General features: G+C 35.2%; 2 protein-coding genes across 7 annotated transcripts in view; one reads left to right on the forward strand and one right to left on the reverse strand.

The window, feature by feature from the left end:
- The window catches only part of LOC105202773 (nephrin), a 291450-nt gene extending 286184 nt beyond the window's left edge, over positions 1-5266 (reverse strand). Inside the window, exon 1 of the mRNA XM_039447151.1 lies at positions 3832-5266. The gene's annotated coding sequence lies outside the window, so the exon portion shown is untranslated. The remainder of the gene's footprint in view (positions 1-3831) is intronic.
- Positions 5267-10045: 4779 nt separating this feature from the next.
- The window catches only part of LOC105202776 (regulator of G-protein signaling 17), a 52582-nt gene continuing 43041 nt past the window's right edge, over positions 10046-19586 (forward strand). For 2 of the 6 annotated variants that reach the window (XM_026135797.2, XM_039447157.1), the window contains exon 1: positions 10046-11240. In XM_026135797.2, coding sequence (XP_025991582.1) covers positions 11130-11240 — 111 coding nt within the window. In that variant the 5' untranslated portion in view covers positions 10046-11129. The remainder of the gene's footprint in view (positions 11241-19586) is intronic. The other 4 variants (XM_026135798.2, XM_011171446.3, XM_011171447.3 and 1 more) reach the window with 4 other exon arrangements.

The raw sequence follows: 19586 nt of genomic DNA on the forward strand, positions 1-19586 counted from the left end.
ATATATAATTTGGTATTTTTACATCTAAATAATAATTTTACAAATAATTTAATAATATTATTAAACTTAATTAAATTGTTTTCTTAGATTAAAAAAATCTAATTATCTTGAAAGGTAATCTAACAGTAAATATTTTCTAAAACTGCAAGAAAAAATTATTCAAATAAAAATTGTTTATTTTATTTACATAAATATTTCAATTAAGAAAATTTGAACTTGACTGCAAATAAATAAGCTGTTGAGACTCACCAAATAAATAATTTATTTGTGTTAGGTAAAATTGTTTTGATGTAAGATATTTTTTTCTCTCAATGTAGAGAGATATTTAAGAATCATGTACATTCTCTCTGTAATGTTCGAACGGCCATTATTATCATCGTAAATCTCGCTATGTTCCAAAAGCTATCGTTTACATATGTGTCACGATAAATCTAAGAATTCTACAGATTACCGAATCTGCAGTGGAACGTGAAATATCGCAATATTATATGCGCACCGACGACGTCGACAGAAGTTTGATTCGAAAACAGTGAGTTTGTGGCGGAAAGTTCGGCGTGCAACTTCATGAAATTTCAATCGCGGGTAGGAGGAAATCGCGCGCAGCTATCTGCGAAATTTCATATAGGACGGGCACGGTCTCGAAGTCGACGGTGAGAAACAATTGATTCGGCCGCATATTAACGTGAGAATTCCAGGCCAGACGCATCTCGCGGCCCGATCCATTACATAGTCCCGGGGTACATGCGAAATTCCGCATGTAAATTGTACCCAACGGGCATCTCGTCTCGTGCGAGAACACGCTCGTCGCTGCGTGCAAGATGAGAGATCTAATTAAATTAGTTGTATAAAAAAGGGCTAGGGGTATTCACCTGGTACAAGAGATACCGCGATTGCGTAACCCCGTCCGGTGCATCCGGCGCGCGAGTGCATCGGCCGCACGATTTAAGCACGATACGTTGTAATGACGAAGCGCGAGCGTACTCGCATCAGAATGCAAACACGACTCCAGGCCCGTATCGAATTAATATCCCTCGCACGCGTATCGATCCGCTCGCGTAATACGACGCGACTGCAAAACACGCTCGCGCGAAGGAACGTACGTGTATTAAGATTGAATGCCGTTGCAAAATAATCAGCGGGCCCAGTTCTATACTTTTTCGTTAAGCGAGTTGGCGAACCGCGTATCTCACATTCTTGTTATTAAATTCGCGGTGCGATTTATCGCTACGCTCAACCTTATTCTTATGTCCGTCTAATAACGGCACGATGAGTTTTCGCACAGTGTAAAAAGCAGCTTGACAGTGAAATTCGAGAATACTATTTTCCCCATGGAAGCACCATTGATTTCTTATCCCGATTTACAAGCGTGTTCTCGTAATCAAGACGCACGTTGTGTTACTTGACGATACGTTTGTATAGTATGTGTTACTAATGAATTCAAAATAGAAAAGATACGAAATTGTAAAAATTAATCCCAATATTCATGAAATATGTGATAAGAATAATTGTACTACTAATCTGTATAATTAAATAACACGAGGTTTTGCGATTTACTCTCCAAAAAGTTAGCAACTCATAAATAAAAGACATCATAAACATTGCGAAACATGGTTATAATGTTTAATACGAGTTCAATATAGAAAATATGAGACTGTGGAAATTAATATTCATAGAATATTTATGGGGTATGAATAAAAAATAATATCTGTGAGAATAAGACTGCAAAATTGTATAATTAAATGAGATATAGAATTTTTATCATAAATAGTTAGCAATTCACAAATAAAAGAGAAACGATAAAAGAAGTCTCATGGACATTGCAAAACACAATCGCAATATCTAAAAAATAATATTGATTTAAATAAAAATTTTTTGGTAAACAAAATGTTTATTGTCATTTGCCGATATCTTTATATAGTATTTGTTTTTAACGAGTTAAAAATAGTAGAAAAGATACGAAATTGAGAAAATTAAACTTATATTCATGAAATACGTGATGTATACTAAAAATAATACTTGTAACCACTAATCTGTATAATTAAATAAGACAAGGTTTCGCTTTTCGCTCTTTAAAAAATTAGCAATTCATAAATAAAAGATATGACAAGAGGCGTATCATGAATAGTGCAAAACGGTTATAATGTCCAAAAGTTAACACTGATCTGTATTAAAATATCTGTACTAAAATAACTTTCCTCATAATCAAGACGTTATATTGTCTGGCAATATCTCTACACGGTTTCTATTTTTAGCGAGTTCAAAATAGAAAATATGAAATTGTGAAAATTTTAATATTCATGGAATATTTATGGAATACGAATAAAAAATAATATCTTCAAAAATAAGACTGCAAAATTGTATAATTAAATGAGATAAGGAATTTTCGCCATTAATAGTTAGCAATCCATAAATGAAAGATACGATAAGAGAAATCTCATGGATATTGTGAAGCACAACCGCAATGTCTAAAAATTAATACTGATTTAAATAAAGATATAACTTTTCTGGTAAACAACACGTTTATTGTCATTTGACGATATCTTTATATAGGATTTGTTTTTAACGAGTTAAAAATAGTAGTAGAAAAGATACGAAATTGAGAAAATTAAACTCAATATTCATGAAAAACGTGATGTATACTGAAGAATAATAATTGTAACTGCTGATCTGTATAATTAAATAAGACAACGTTTCGCTTTTCGCTCTTCGAAAAATTAAGCAATTTATAAATAAAAGATACGTCGACAGACATATCACAAATAGTGCAAAATGGTTATAATGCACAAAAGTTAACACTGGTCTATACTAAAATATAACTTTCCTTCTTGCTTTCGTCATAATCAAAACGTTATTTCTCTGGAAATATCTCTACATAGAATCTATTTTTAGCAAGTTTAAAATAGAAAATATAAGATTGTGAAAATTGATATTCATGGAATATTCATGGGACACAAATAAAAAATATCTGAAAGTAAGATTGCAAAATTGTATAATTAAATGAGGTAAAGAGTTTTACCACAAACAGCTAGCAGTCCATAAATATAATAAAAGATATTATGCGAGAAATTTCGTGGATATTGTGAAACACAATTTAAATGTCTAAAAATTAATACTGATCTGTATAAAAATACTTTTCCGTAAACAAAACGTTTGTTATATCATTTGACGGTATCTTTAGATTATTTGTTATTATTGAATTCGAAATAGAGAGAATAACAAATTGTATATTCCTAATATTCATGAAATACGTGATATATAATAATAATTGTAACTGCTGATCTGCATAATAACACGAATATTTATGGAATGCAAGTAAACAATCATATCTGTAAGATAAAGACTGCAAAATTGCATTATTAAATGAAATAAGGAATTTTCGCCGCAAATAGTTAGCGATCCATAAATAAAAAAGTTACAATAAAAAAAGTCTCATTACGAAACAATGTCCAAAAATAAATACTGATCTAAATAAAGATACAACTTTTCTAATAAACAAAACATTCATTCAACGATATCTTTATACAGTATCTGTTTTTAACGAGTTAAAAATGGAAAAGATACGAAATCGTGAAAATTAATCTCAATATTCATGGAACACGACGCATACGATTAAAAAGTAATATTTGTGACCACGAAGCTGCAGATTTACATAATTAAATAAGATAAGGAACTTTCGTAGCGAGTGGTTAACGATCCATAAATAAGAGACACGATAAATCTTATGCAATGTGCAGAAATTAACAACTCTCCGATCTGTATAAAGATACATTCAAATACTGATTATCGCGAACAAACAATCGATCACATAAATTTAATGAAAAATTGACTCACCGGTCGATACATCGTCGTTATTGCTCCACAGGCGATGTTGTAATTCGATATACTCGCGCATACACATACACACACACACACACGTACACACTCGCGGGTAAATTCGATCCGAAAACTGAAGGGAAAACGCGGCTAATTACGAACCGGCGCACTAATTAATCCCACGATCGGCCGACGCGGTGGTTCATACTCCGACACTGATTTATACGCGCGCAATACACTTCGAGAGAATAAATAACCGAGAAACGACGATCGTTATTTTTCGGTTTCCGTTAACGCGCGCGTGAACGGCGATGGAACTTTCGGCTCGCGATAAACGGGGCGACGAATGCGACGGCCGATTGCCGCGCGAGTATCGCAATTGCTCCATCACGGTGCAGCGGCCATTGATCGTCGCTCGAAACTCCCGATGCCCGATTACGAGAGCAACATGAGATACTAGTTCAGAACAGGAAAGTAATGCGTGATTCACGAGTTACCAGGAAGGACCATCCGTAACATGGCACCGCGACATCTCCTCGATATCCTCTCTTAATCTCTCCCAATTTGCTCCGAACTACCGTTAATTCCTATCACACGCTCTAATTATCGATATCACGGTCGCTCCTCCCTGTGGGTACCTCAGGTTACACAGGGCGCGTGTTTCTTTTCGTAATGTACCATCTCTCGCGAACATTTCCAGAGTTGATTAAAGTCACATCGAGAGTAACAATTTTACCATACGCGAAACACGAGCAGCAAACGAGCGAGCGACGCATTTAATCATTCAAGATATATCGCACGCGGTGTAATCGAACGCAGCGTAGAATTGAGTTTGGCATTAATTAAGGTGCGTGATGGCGATTAGCTGCTAGACCGCGGCGTAACGATAATTACCGATTCGCGGATGGCGCGTCGCGTCGCGGCGCGACGTCATTGTCGACTGCGTCACTCCGGATTTTCGGCTGTTCGAAGGGACGGACGCTTCGATTGTTAGTCACGAATGAGTGTTGCCACAGAGAGTACGGCAGCCAAAGTGGCAAATCGTCATATTTCGCGTTATTGTATGTGTACGTCAGAGAAGCGTTAACGGGCGTGTAACGAGCGCGGAGAGTATACGTTGCGCGCGGTATGATATCGTCGTATCGCGTTAATTTGCGGTTATAATTAACCATACTCATTCCGCAGCGACATAAACTACTAATCATGGGACGAATTTCGAGTTATTACACTCGTCAAGGATATATCGCGCTCGAAAATTGTAATCGCCGGGGAAAATTTGGGACAAACACGAGCAATCGCAGCCGACGTATATAAGGCGAAATAATTGAAGCTTTGGAGTAATTAGAGGCACGAAAATATTCTGCCTACGTATCATTCCTCGAATTTGTTATTCTATCTTGAAAAGCAATAATCACGATGAATCACGGTATTATGTGATTTTTAATTGATATGTACATATAATAAATTTATTATATATATACGAAAAGAACAATTTTACTACAGCATGTAATATAAAAGCCTTATTCATACAGCACAGAATGTTGAAAGAACATTGAACAAATTATCAGTATCTTTTTTGTCAGAACAAAAATAGAAAATTAATAAATTAAATTGAATTTTATGCAATATACATCTAATAAATAATATGATAGAATTATAAAAATATATCTATAATTTTTAAGTATTAAAAAGCGATATATAAATTTCATTTATTTATCAAAACAAAAACAATTACATAAATTCTTAATTTTGTGGGGATTTAAAATTACTTTAATACATTTGTATTTATTTTTATATTGTGAAAAATTGAACAAAATAAATATAAAGTTTCTAAATTGTCGAAAAAAAAATTTAATTTTAAAAAACAATATTAATTTTCATTATTTAAAATTGATCTTTTTAACATCCTAAAATATACATTTGTCTATAAATATATAGTACATTTTAGGAAAGCAAAAGAATCAATTTTAAATAAGAATCAATATTGTGTTTTAAATTTAGATTAAGGTTTTTTAAACAATTGAAAACTAATTTCACATTTATTTAATTCAATTTTTTGAAAATATAAAATGTACATAATATATAATCTAAAAATAATTTTGTTAGACTATAAAAATAAACCCAACTGATTGCTAAAATGTTAACATTTCTCATTCATATTTTAACATCTGTCATAATTATTTTGATGATGCAATAAAATTATTTTCAAACATTTTATATCTCCAGTTAAACGTTTAGAAACTTCAGCATAAGCGTTCTTTCCGTACACTAATTAATATTTATTTAAATCAAGGAAATGATATAAAAATATATTTATTTAAACATAAAAACTTTTCTTTCAATGTAAAGACAGATCAAAAAATAATTTTATATTGAACCATCAAAATAATTACATAAGGTGCTCAAGCATGATAATGTTGCTGCAAACATTTTCCACATTCTAACAATCAAGTTAAACATCCAATATAATTTTTCAATTGATTTAACATAACCATTTTCAGATCTGTATTTCAGCAAAATGTTTCTTTCCACGTACATGTACGCACGAATAAATAATAAATCGTTGCAAATATTGATTTCCGTAATATATTGAATTAAGGTACGCGTGTAATTAGCCGTTTCTTGATTGCGCGACATAACCTGTGGATACGTATACCGCATTATTCGCGTTACACGGCACATCAAACTCTCATTAACAGCCCGCATTAAATCAAAATACCGGGATAGCAATTAGCTGTCTATGACAAATTTTCTCCCATCAAAAGCGCGAGATATTTCAAACTATCGAATTTTCAATCTCGTGTTTTGTTTCACGAACACTCGTTACAAAAAGGAGGCGGCGAAGTAAAAAGTGTCGTAACAAACAGCGCATTACTACCGTGTCACATTAGGTACATTAATAAATGTACATAATGTACAATATATACGTGCAATAAATATATATGTATATTATATTTGTTTGGAGTTGATCGAGCAGGAGGAGCGACCTCAAATTTTCCGTTTTTCCACGTACACAGTGAAGCAGAGGGAAAAGGAGGAGGAGAGCAAGAAACTTCGGGTAGCAATTTTGACGCGTTCACTATGTTTTGTCAGTTGCACGAAATTAACTAATGACCTACTGCCTATGCGAAACTTTCCCCGTCAGACCGTCAGACGCCACGAAATCTGAATCGAACTATTGAATTGAGAGTTATATCACGAAGTCGTTATGAAAACAAATCGCGTGCACACACAAAAAAATATCAATGCAAAGCGTTTACTCAATTTACTTTTCTTTTTCTATTATCATTAACAAAGAATTTTTTCTTGATAATTATCTTAAAAGATTACAATTTTTTTTAAAATTTATTATCACATACTGAAGAAAAGAATTTATACTTTTTCAAAGAATATTATAAAATTATATCAAAGAAAAGTTAAAATAATAAGCAAATTGAATTTTGTTTTAATTTAATATTCATGATTGAAGTGATAAATTATTATAGAATTCAGAATATATTTCGAATGAATTTGATGCTTATGATGAATTTATGATTGCTTTGTGGATATAAATGAAGTCTATGTAATATTTGAAATAAGTAATATATACTGAATTCAAACAGGATTGGGTAAAATATTTTTGTAACTAAATTAAATTAATTAGGTTAATATGACTTTAATAAAATTAATTTAGTTACGTTAAGAATCGCATAAAGAAAAAAACTAACTACCTAGTTAAAAGTTATTTTTGAAAATCATTATGCGCATAAAATTCAAAATTCGTAAATTTTTAAAATTACATTATTCAAAACAATTTTAATATGAATCAAACAAATTTAACATTTTATTTATAAATTGAGTTTATATAAAATAACAAACATTATTTTCTTTTAATAAGAATTTATTTTTTCTTTTATAAATTTTTTTCTTTTATATAAATTTTTTACTTGGTAGTAAAAAACTCAATTAAAATAAATTAAAGTTTATATGTTTTCAAAAAAACTAATTAAAGTTAAAAATTAAATTATTTAAAATTAAGTAAGTTAAGTTAAAAGTTATTAACTTTTTAACTAATTATTACCCAATCCCAAATTCAAATATATATTTTTTTGTGTGTACATAGAAGTTTATTTTATGTAAATATTATTTATTTCAGTAAGTAAATGACAAGTACATTTTAAGATTAGTAAGAAAATATTGCAAAGATAATCGTTAATTAGAAGAAAAAAAATTAGAAATTGAGTAATCGTTTTTCTTAGTATAAGAATAACATCTTTCTGTATGCAGAGAAAGGCAGAATATCGCGACAAATAATACATTCTTCCCATGCCAACGATGACCATATATCCAAAGGACAGTCCTTTATTTTAGGTAGCTGTCGTTTAGATTTATTTCCTAAACTTTATATATTTTGTCCTTTATGTCCAATTTTGTTCTAATCGGCGTTCCAAAATTTTTACGGAAACAATTGATAAATTTAATTATTTAAACCAGCTTGAAAACATGCAGGAAGAAAGCCTTAACATTTTCAGATTTATACTTTTTATTTTTTTGAAAAAAATATGATCACACGCCGTATATATAAACAAACGTACCGACGTACTTCGTTTTACTTTGAACAATTATAAATAATATAGACATTTATTATGCATACCCCTTACAATCAATAATAGGTGCGCAATGCGTCTAATATTGTATCTGTGTTCCCGGAGTTGATCGAGTAAGAGAAATGATCCCGCATTCTTCCGTTTTTGTCTCGCGACTCGTAGTGATAACGCAATACGCATTAACCGGCCGCGCGGGGAGTACATGCGTAGTAAAGGTTATGTTTGGAAGACGAGAAGCGCCGGGTAGCAGTTTGGCATGATTTTATCGTATGTACGAAATTAACTGCCTGTACAAAACTTTCTCCCCTCAAAGGCACAATATCTTATCTCGGACTATCGGAGTATCGTCTTTCAAAAGTCTCGTGAACTCGTTGCGGAAGAGAATCGCGAGAGAGCGAGAGCGAGAGCGAGAGAGAAAGAGAGAAAGAAAGAGAGAGAGAAAAGAGATGGAACGAGGGAATGTACCACAATGTATTCATAACGCGCTACCGCCGTACCATGTTGGAAAATAACGAACGTATATGTAACAAGAGCGTCTATATTATATTCGTCCGGAATTAATCGGGCAAGAGAGGAGCAATTGGATATCTTACCGTCTCGTCGCGACCCGCAGTAATGACGCGCTGGCTGGCCGGGCGACCGCGCTACGTCACGCCCCCGCGGCGTTTACCTACGCAGTAAATAGCGCGCTCGGTGGGAGGGGGGGGAGGGGAAGCGCGAGAAACTTCGGGTAGCAACCTTGGCCCGTTATGTTTTGTCCTTAATCTGCTGTTTATAAGAAACTCTCCTCTCAAAGGCACGATGTCTCAGACTATCGGGGTATCGTCTCTCGTATCGCAAACTCGTTACGGAAAGGAGTCGCGCAGAAAAAATGCAAGGAGAGGAACAGAGACGGGTGGAGAGGGGAAAGAGGGAGGAGGGTGCCGCGACGAACAATGCGTTACCGCCGTGCCATGTTCAGAGAAAACAACGAATGTATATGTGTAACGACTGTAACGAGTATCCATACTATATCCGTTCGGAATTAATCGAGCAAAAGGAGCGATCGGATATCTTACCGTTCTCGCGTAGAGATTCGCGCTAGTCGGCCGTGCCACACCACCGCGGAGTCACGTATGGTTACATACGCGGTAAATAAATAGCGCGCTTGGTTAGAGGGAGAGGGGGCAGGAGAGGGAGAGGGGGCAGGAGAGCGAGCAGGGCGAGAAACTTCGGTTGGTAACCTTGACGCGACGGTTGTTTTGTCATTAATCCGTTCTGTTTATACGAAACTTTCTCCCCTCAGAAACACGATATCTCAATCAGACTATCGGAGTATCGTCCCTTGAAAATCTCGCAAACTCATTCGAAAAGGAATCGTGCGAATAAAAGGAGAGAAGAGAGACGGAGTGTGCCGGGACGAATAATGCGTTACCGCCGTGCCATGTTCAGAGAAAATGAACGTATATGTGTAAGCGACTGTAGCGAGTGTCTCTACTATATCCGTTCGGAATTAATCGAGCAAGAGGAGCGATCGGATATCCTACCGTCCTCGCGTCGCGACTCACACTCTCGCAGTGACGACGCACTACTCGCGCTAGCCGGCCGGCGGCGCCTACGTAACGAAGTGAAGCGCGCGCGTGGTGGGGGAAGGGTGCAGAGAAAGTTCGAGAAGCAGTCTTGTCGCGTCCGCCGCGTTTTGTTCTTAATCGCCGTTTATAGGAAGCTCTCCCCCTCAGAGGCACGAACGCTCAATCGGACACTATCGAAGCGAGTATCGTCTCTCGGTATCCCGAACTCGTCACGGAAAGGAATCGCACGGAAAAATGGAGCGGAGAGGGACGGCAAGGGGGAGGACGAGTACCGCGATGAATAATGCGTTATCGCAGCGGTTAAACAACACTGAACGTATATGTGCAACGAGTGTGTACCGTATCTGTTCGGAATTAATCGAGCAAGAGAGAAGAGCGATCCGATATCTTACCGTGGTCGCGTCGCGACTCTCAGTGACGACGAGCTAGCCGGCCGGCCGGCCGGCCGGCGGCGCCTATTTACGTAACGCAGTGAAGTGCGCGCTTAGTGACTTTGGCGACAGGGAGGAAGGACAAACTTCAAGAAGCAGTCTTGCCGCATCCGCCGTGTTTCGTCGTTAATTTGCTGTTGATAGGAAACTCTCCCCTCGGTGCACGAACTCTCAATCAGACGCTATCGAAGTGAGTATCGTCTCTCGTATCACGAACTCATTACGGAGAGGAATCGCATCAAGAAAAGGAGAGGACGAGGAGAGAGAAAGAGAGAGAAACAGAGAGTGTCACGACAAACAACGCGCATCGCCGCGCCGTACCGTACCGTGCGTGATGTATACACAATACTCTGTATATCTGTTTGGACTTGAATGAGCAAGAGGAGCGTTACTCCTCTCCGTATCTCGTGACGATAACGCTTTAACCGTTCGTGCTGCGTTCGTAAAACGGCGTAGTGCGGGAAGACGCCGTCGAACAGTGGACGCCTTGCTGCATTGCTCGGAGTATTTTGGCGGGCGTCGTGTTTGGTTTTTCGCTGGGTCTCTCTCTCTCTCTCTTTCTCTTTCTCTTTCTCTTTCTCTCTTTCCGGGGTTACGGGAGGAACTGAAAACGGCTTCTCTCCGAGTAGGATCGCGATAGCACGTCGTCGACGTGTCACTGAACGATCGCGGCAGTGATCCGAGCATGTTTAACAGTGCGACGCGAACATTACTGATTGTGATTGACAATGTACGAGCTTTTCCCGATTTGCTGTGCCCATGGAGCTGCGACCACCGTGACACTTCAAAACTGCGTGGACATCGATGGCGAGACGATGATGACACCGGCGCATCGTACTGTGAGTAAAACCTTTCTGTCTATTAGGGTTGCCAGATCTGATATCAACATTTTCGGGATATGTTCGAAGTGATAATTGAAAAGTGGATTATTAAAATATTCGAGTTAAATCTTGTATCCAGTGTCCCCATATAAACCGTGACACTGCGATCTTTTTTTTTAACTGAACATTTTAAACTGAAATATAGCACGCTAATGTTGAATCGACATCTTAGACAGTTTAAATTGCAAAATTGCAAATATCTGTGGAATATAAGCGTGTCTTACAGACATTCAACATTAATTTATTCAAATATGAACAATGTAGATTTTATATATATTGTGTACATTCATATTTTCAAAAAAATTGAATAAAATAAATGTGTAAAATTAATATTTACATTGTTGGAAGAAATCTAAATATGAAAAATAATATTGATTCTTATTATTTAAAATTGATTCTTCTGCTTTTTTAAAACGTACTGTTTATATATAGAGAAAAGTATATTTTGGGATATCAGGACTAATTTTAAATAATGAAAAAATTTAATATTAGTTTTTTATTTTAATCTTGTTACATTAGTATTATTCTTTTTTCGATAATATTTAAAAATTTTGCACAGTTATTTTATTCAATTTTTTAACAGTATAATATTAATTTTAAATTTCCACAAAATTTATATAATTAGGTTTGCTTCTATTAACAAATTAAATTTATATAATACATTTTATTAAAAGTTAGATTTGTTACAATTTATATTATTTATTACATTATGTATTATATAAACTTCAATTAATTTTAATTCATTGTACATAACTTTGTATTTTTTTTTACAAAATAAAAAAGATATCAATAATTTGCTCAATGTTGCAATAACATTAACATTCAATATAGAAAAGTTAATGCATAGGTACAACATTGACAAAACGTTCACACTTCAACATTCAACATTGCAATATTTCAGCAATGTTTTTTCAACGTTCTATGCTGTACAGTATAACTTTTTTTTTTTATAAAAATACAAGTCCGAAACTAGGATGTATAGCTTTTTGGAAAGTTTCTGATTATTTAGAAAACAAAATTTTCAAAAGAACTATGCTACAAAGTACAACAACACAGTGCTGTTGAAATGCTCGTGAGTGTGTAAATTACATAATTTCATATAAATCTCTAATGTAAGTGTCACGGTTGCAATCGCGAGAAGTGGTTTGAAAAAATAATAAGATGTACCTTAATTTCGTTAAAACTACACATTTTCGAGACAGAAAACTTTAATTACGAACACTCCCCCGAAAATCAACCACCTGGCAAATCCTACTGTTAGTACTCGCGTACGACTTGTTTCGTACGACATGTTATTTGAGATTAATTTTATGTCACGTCGTCACGATAATCGGGTTTCGATAGAGCCTGCCTCTCGCGTTCGATATTATGTCCGCGCAAATCATATAATAATTAATAGGATTTCTCATCTATTTTGTAGCGACGTGGTATTATTAAAATTTGATATTTTATGCGCGTAACTTAATTACTTTCTATTATGAATACACAGAGAATTATATATGGAAAAGAGAAAACGGTTGTATCTTGATATTTCGATTTTAATACTACATATTATTTATAAAAAATACTGAAATAGATTTTCATAATTGGAGAGTTTTCTACAAAAACCAAACAAGTCCATTTAAAAAAATCTAGATTATAGCGCCAAATCACTCTCTGTCAGTTGCGCAAACAATTTTGTCCCGACAAAAATCAAACAGAAAACAAAATATATAAATAGCAGTAAATATAAAATTTTCGGCAAGAATTCAAACAAATTACCACATTTTTTTATTTGTAAAAAATGGATTCATCAACATATTAATTCTAACATCTAAATCTTTTTATTTATGTACATGTTATGTATAAAGAAAAATTACCATATGTATATAAACAAACATAAAAGTTAAAAAATATGTTTTTGTAAAAAGCAACTTATGAAAATTTGTAAATAATAAAGTAAAAATGTTACTTTGTATTTAAAAATTTTTTTATCATTATTAACGTTATAAGAAAACATAATTAATGTAAAATATTAGAGGATAATTACGCAATAAATATAAAATTCCTGCAAGAATCAAACAAGTTCAGATATGTTTTATATTTTTTTTCTTTTTAAATGAATTCTCAAAATATTAATTAAAGTCTACTCTGTTCTTATACTTATTACATGTCCAGCAAAAAATCATCATATTTGTACAATAAAAGGCTGAAGAAAGTGTTTTGTTTTTTTTTTAAATTCAATTGTTTTGGACTTGTTTGGTTTTTATAAAAAAAACTCTTTGATGATTATTTTTTATTTGGACGCGTTTTAAAATTTGTTATTTCGTATATAAAACTATACATATGTTTCTCAAACCATTAGAATTTAGAACAATTTTTTGAATATTACTAATTTGTCGGGCGCATCCGAATTTTCGGTGACGCTGCGTCTTTAATTTTGCTGTGCTTATATTTCTTACGTGTTTCTCTCTCTCTCTCTCTCTTGAAACGACGTTAGGATAATATTAAATTCAGGTTTCTGTTTTCGTGAGAGCAACAATCGTCTGGAAAATGATATTTGTTCTAACAATTTTCGAGCATTGTAGAGTTGCGAGCGCACGTCCGTAGCAGACAGTCAATTTATGTAGCCTCTGTTTCGGTATTATTATAATATAATATATTTATCTCCATTTGTGTGATATATTATATCTGACATATTTATCTCGCTCAACGTTATACACAGCAAAAACAGCTAACATTCTTTCAACGCTTTTCAAATTCTTGCGTTTTTGCTCGTTTAGTCTTCAGTTCAAAATGGAATTACACGGTTTCTAATTTTTATCGAAATCTAATGAATCGTGCGCAACGATTCATTTATCGAACTCTGCTACTTATAAACTTTTATATCATTCCTATTACTTTTAATTATGCTTATTATCACCCAGTAAACATCAACTAACAGAGAGCACACAACACAACATCAATATTATAATTTCTCACTCAACAATGTGATTGTTACGCACAATACGTATCATATTACATTTATATTAGTGGAAAATTATACATAATATTGACGTTATGTTACTATTAGTTGATGTTTACTGGCTATTGTCTGCAACACATGTTTCAGGACTGTCGGTATATACATTATGTCACAGAAAGTATTATAATGTATTATTCTATCACAAATCTTGTTTAATTAAATATTTAATTTATATTCAATGTACATAATAAACATAAAAACATACATAATTTTAAAAAATCTTAATGGCGTTAAATCTAAATGACGTAAATAAAAGCGACAGAAATGCCAATTGTTATATTGTATTTCTCGGTGGTCGATGATTCGTTTGTCGACCATCGACCACCATTGTCGTCAGTCAAAGAGTTAAGAACGAGGACGCTATCGCAAAGGAAAAGTTAATAGGACGAGCGACTGAGCTTTCAGGAAGTTATAGGGACCAAGTCAAGGGAATTTTATTCGGAGCGGCCGCTGGGTACACCGTGTCCGTCATAGATCACGGGGAAATCGTCCGCGAAGATTTAAGTAGTCGATCTGTGCCTGCAGCTGCAAGCTGTAACGCAGCGAGCGGGTTACGAGGATTTTCTCTTAAATCTCAAGTCGATCGCGTCATCGCACGAGCACACGTTCAGAAACGTCCGTTTTAGTCTTCTCGATCAATAAATGTCGGGCCTAAGAACCCTTGAAGAAGATAAACTTTTATAAAGTGAAAAGACTGAATATCTCTTTGATTTTGTTACGCATTACAACAAAATCAGAGTAAAACGCCTAAAAATTTGTTTTCGATTTATCTTGTTTACGTTTATCTTGAACCTGTTCTGCCACCGCTCAGTCAACGATTTGACGAAGTAAAAGAATTTTATTTATAAATTAACATTATTCCTCATCCACCTGTCTAATCGTACGTCTCGGATTCGCGACTTTTTTTTTATTTTAATTTCAATTTCAACCGTCAAAATTAAAATTAAATTTTATATGGATAAATATTTCTTAAAGAAAATTTATATTTATAAGTTTTTTTAAGAAAACTAATATTTATTTTTGAAATCAAATAAATTATTATTTCTTACAAAAATATTTATTTCAACTAAAAAAAAAAGTTAAAGAATTCATCAATTTTATCGATTTCATCAATTTCAATTGAAACATATTTTTTTCTGGGGATACAATGTAAAATAACAAGGCAATAATTATGATCAATTCTGAATTCTCGACCACATCGATGATTAGAATTGACGTTATAAAAATGTTCACGTAAAACAAACGATTTACGCAAAACGTTTTGTTGTGACAACAAGTAATTTAATTAAAATGTATCGAGCAATCACTATCTAGTTCATATAAACAAATATTTAGTTAGTATAAACAAATATTTTTTATTTACATATATTCAAAAACAATAAAAATTTTTATTATATAAAACAAAATACAAAAATTGAATGCTTTCAACACTTCTGGTAAGGTATTTCTTGACAGCTGTTAAGTATTTTATTTTATACAATAAAAAATTTAGTTGCTCTCTCTCTTCTGCGAATTTGATGTAAATAAAAAAAAATATTTGTTTATATGTAAATAAAAAACAATTTACTTAACTAAATAGTTTTGACCAATACACATTTAAAACATACAAAATCGCAATTTTATTTTGGAAGGATTGAGATAATGCATCACGTCCTTTAAAATACAAGACATCGCATTAATTGCATCGGTGTGTAATCGCAGCGGTTTATAACTAGTGTGAATGATCTTACCGGAAGTAATGTACGGCGACCACCAGTCACGTTATGCTCGCGATAGAGGATGCATGAGGCAGGCAACGTGAGCACACCGGCGGCAAAGACATAACCGCTGAGGACGACGACGATCCTCGAGGGTCCGAGCGCCAGATGGATCATGGGCAGCCTAACCAGGAAGCACCAGACGCCGGTGGACAGCAACGTGCCCGCCATGGTAAACAGAAACGTGCCGGAGAAGAAGAGGTAGAAACTCGTGCAGGACGCGGTCCCTTGGTGATTCTATGGCAAAGAATCCAGAGGATCTACAGGGTGTTCGGTTACGATCTCGTCTTTTCCGAATTTCCGTATCGCAAGAGAATCTCCGTGGGACGTCCCCTCTCCACAGAATGTCCCAGGAGGAATCTTTCCTTCAGAAATTTGGAAATGTAGCGATCAAAAATAATAGATTCTTTTCAATCAGATTTTTATAATTTTTATTGAAACGATCATGTAATCACACATAAACGATTTCTCAAAAATTCTTAACAAAATTATAATGATTTTTGCGATGTTTTACTATATTAATTAGTTAATCTAATGCATTTATTATTTACGTAACACATACTTCAATTTAATTGCTTCGTTTTTTTATTATAATTGAAATTTTGAATATTAATTAATAACTCTTCATTAAATAACTGTTTTTATTTACGCTGCGATAACACATGCGATAATGATCATTTATTCCACATTATAAAAATATTGAAATCGATGTCTCAATCTTTTCAAAGAAGAATTATTTTTCATATTTGATTCGTATTCTTCTTATTATGTTAGAGTAGTTCACAGTCTTTTTTATAACGCACGTATATTGTTCGTTCTTTGATAGCTTATTGAAGCGAAAGCAATCATACTCCTGTTGTGAAAAGTGAAACATTACAGTCTCAAGAAATTTTCTGTGTTCAATCGATAATTTGGTCAGTAGATTTCTTATCGTTGATTACAATCGTTTTTCATCTGTGTTACAATTCGTGTTATAGATTGTTGAAATGATTGGTCTGCTTATTACCTCCACATTGTTACGATACTATTGAAAGATTTCTCTAATGTCACTATGCGTCTTAATCAATTTTATTCTTACTCTGCAAATGAAAATTTCTATAAATATTAGTTCTAATTAACGGTTATTTAATTCTGCTACTTTCTCATTTTCTCTTTCATAAAGAGAGCCAAAGGAATATTCAGACCTCGATAAACGTAACTAATGTTTGCGCAGGCACATACGATAATTAAGGGACTAATTCTCCATAAATCTACAAAGTTAATGTGTTCTCATTACTTCCAATACTCTAGTAACACTGAATTTAATGTGACGCAGAGAACTAAAGTCACTGATACTGATATACATAGATATGACGATCGATTCTCTACGCGAAGAAAAGTTCTGGCAAATTTTCATTTCGTCGAAAGTTTTCGCGGCCCATTGAAACTTTAAGAAGATTTCGCAGCGCGGCGATTTCTCAACGATGTATGTTAATTTATGTGCGAACTGCATTAGATCTGTAATGTATTCAGTATTCACTTCTCGAGTGGATCTGGATTATGCTCTGATCCATCTCGCTCGGCGCGCTATTCTTTCCCCGCAATATAGAATATAACCCGCGAAATTATTCGAATCGCGGAAAAGATGGCATTTTTCGAAATTACCGATATCGACAAAACTCGAGTTGATGCACTTTCAGTAATGCAGGGAACAGAGTGCATTACTTGGTCGTCTTACCAAAGCACACACGTAGGCTCGCTTTATCTACTTTTATTTTAATTATCGCGAGCGTTTTTATAACTATGTATAACGAAAGCAGAACGTTAGAGAAATAAAACTTTGTGAACCTGTGATCGATAACTGCGCTCCGTTCGAGCACTTTTATACGTAATATCAAAGCTTAAGATGCATATTTTATCTAGATAATAAGAGGAAAATCGTTTGATGGATAGACATCGCTGTGTATTTCATTTAAACAAACATTTTACGACCAACACTTATACACGCGCTTTCAGTCGACAGAGCACAAAACGAAGGAGTTTGTACTTTTTACCTCGTTATTTCTATCTCAGTCGCGAAGACAATTTTATGTTTCCGTCTCGGCGAGTTCGGTGAAGTCACAGCTCGAGAGACGTAAAGCGACGTAAAGCCCGATTGTAACGGGCCCGGCGACCGACTCGAGAGCGAACGCGATTCTGGGAAAGTCGCGAAAATAATTAAGGACGTCTGTAAGTTTGCATGATTCAAAACGCGCGTCTCTTCTTCGTCTTGCGCTCGCGATCTTCGAGCGTTCTCCGAGCAAGTCGATCGACAGAGCTTTGTACATTAGCTAGTTAGTACCCCTTTTATTCTTATCTGAATCGTCCATTGTTCGGGCGAAGCGAACGAAGCCGTAGTCGGTGCGCGAATTAGATGTTCCGAAATTAAATCGGCCAAAGCGAAGAATGGTGGTGACTGGTCTTACGTGGTTGAGATAGTAGAGGGAAAATGTCGGGAATTTTCGTCGGAGAAACAAACATACTACTCGGCTACTTCGCAAGTTGCTCGGTAGAGACGCTTGAACGAAATTTGATGAAAGAAAAGCAGCGGACGGGAGGGAAAAAGAGAGAAAGAACATCCAAAGGCGCAAAGAAACGCAAGTTCTTATTAGCTCTCCTTTGCCTCCCTTCGCTTTCCCAGGTCGAGAAACAAGTAGATCGTAAAGATTGTGCTTCGGTTAACGCCCGAAATCCTAGGGCGAGCGGTTACCACGCGATTATGCGGGTATAAGGAGCAACTAGCACGCCGTGGATTTTTACGCTCGTCTTTCCTTACGGACGTTTCTTAAAACCATTTTCTAAAAATCGAAAGTCGAGAGAGAAAGAGAGAGAGAGAGAGAGATCTGGGTCGAGGTTTTAGATTGTAAAACGAAACCCTCCGACAGGCTGTGCGGGGTGACTCGACGTTTCATCAGATATATAAGACAGATAATATCGATTCATAGGAAAGCTCCGCGCGCGGAGAGGAGAAACGGGTCCAATTATCGGCAAGGCTTTTCGGCTCGAGCAGCTGCAGTCTGCGCTTCAGATATCGATCCTCCTCCTAGAATATCATCCAGGATTGGCGCGACGATTCGGTAGGACAACTCTATCTCCCTCCGACTGTCGCGCGGATAACGCAGGGCCCTCCTAAGCTGTTATGTCGCTTTATGGGTATTTGACATTGATTCTGATTTCGCGGCCGAATTGGATTAGCCCGATTGCAAGCGCGAGAAATGTATACCTCGCGTCTGCTTTCTGAACTTGAGGGAGAGATTGGCGTATCGGTACCGTACACGTATCAACCACCCTGCTGTGCTCCGCACGCCAACTTCATCAAATATTTACCAGGTGCAAAGTACGAAGTTTACGCTTCACCTGTTACGGCACGCGCGCACTTTCATGCGCTGCCACGCGATCGCATTCACAACAACCACATAACCGTTTCGCTAATGTACCCGTCTTGATATTTTTGAACAGGGAATTGTGACGGCTACAGAAGGCATTCCCTTTAATGTTTACGGATTTTTATCGCAGGTTTGATGT

This window comes from Solenopsis invicta, chromosome 3 (assembly GCF_016802725.1).
Source record: "Solenopsis invicta isolate M01_SB chromosome 3, UNIL_Sinv_3.0, whole genome shotgun sequence".
In the NCBI taxonomy this organism is placed as follows: domain Eukaryota; kingdom Metazoa; phylum Arthropoda; class Insecta; order Hymenoptera; family Formicidae; genus Solenopsis; species Solenopsis invicta.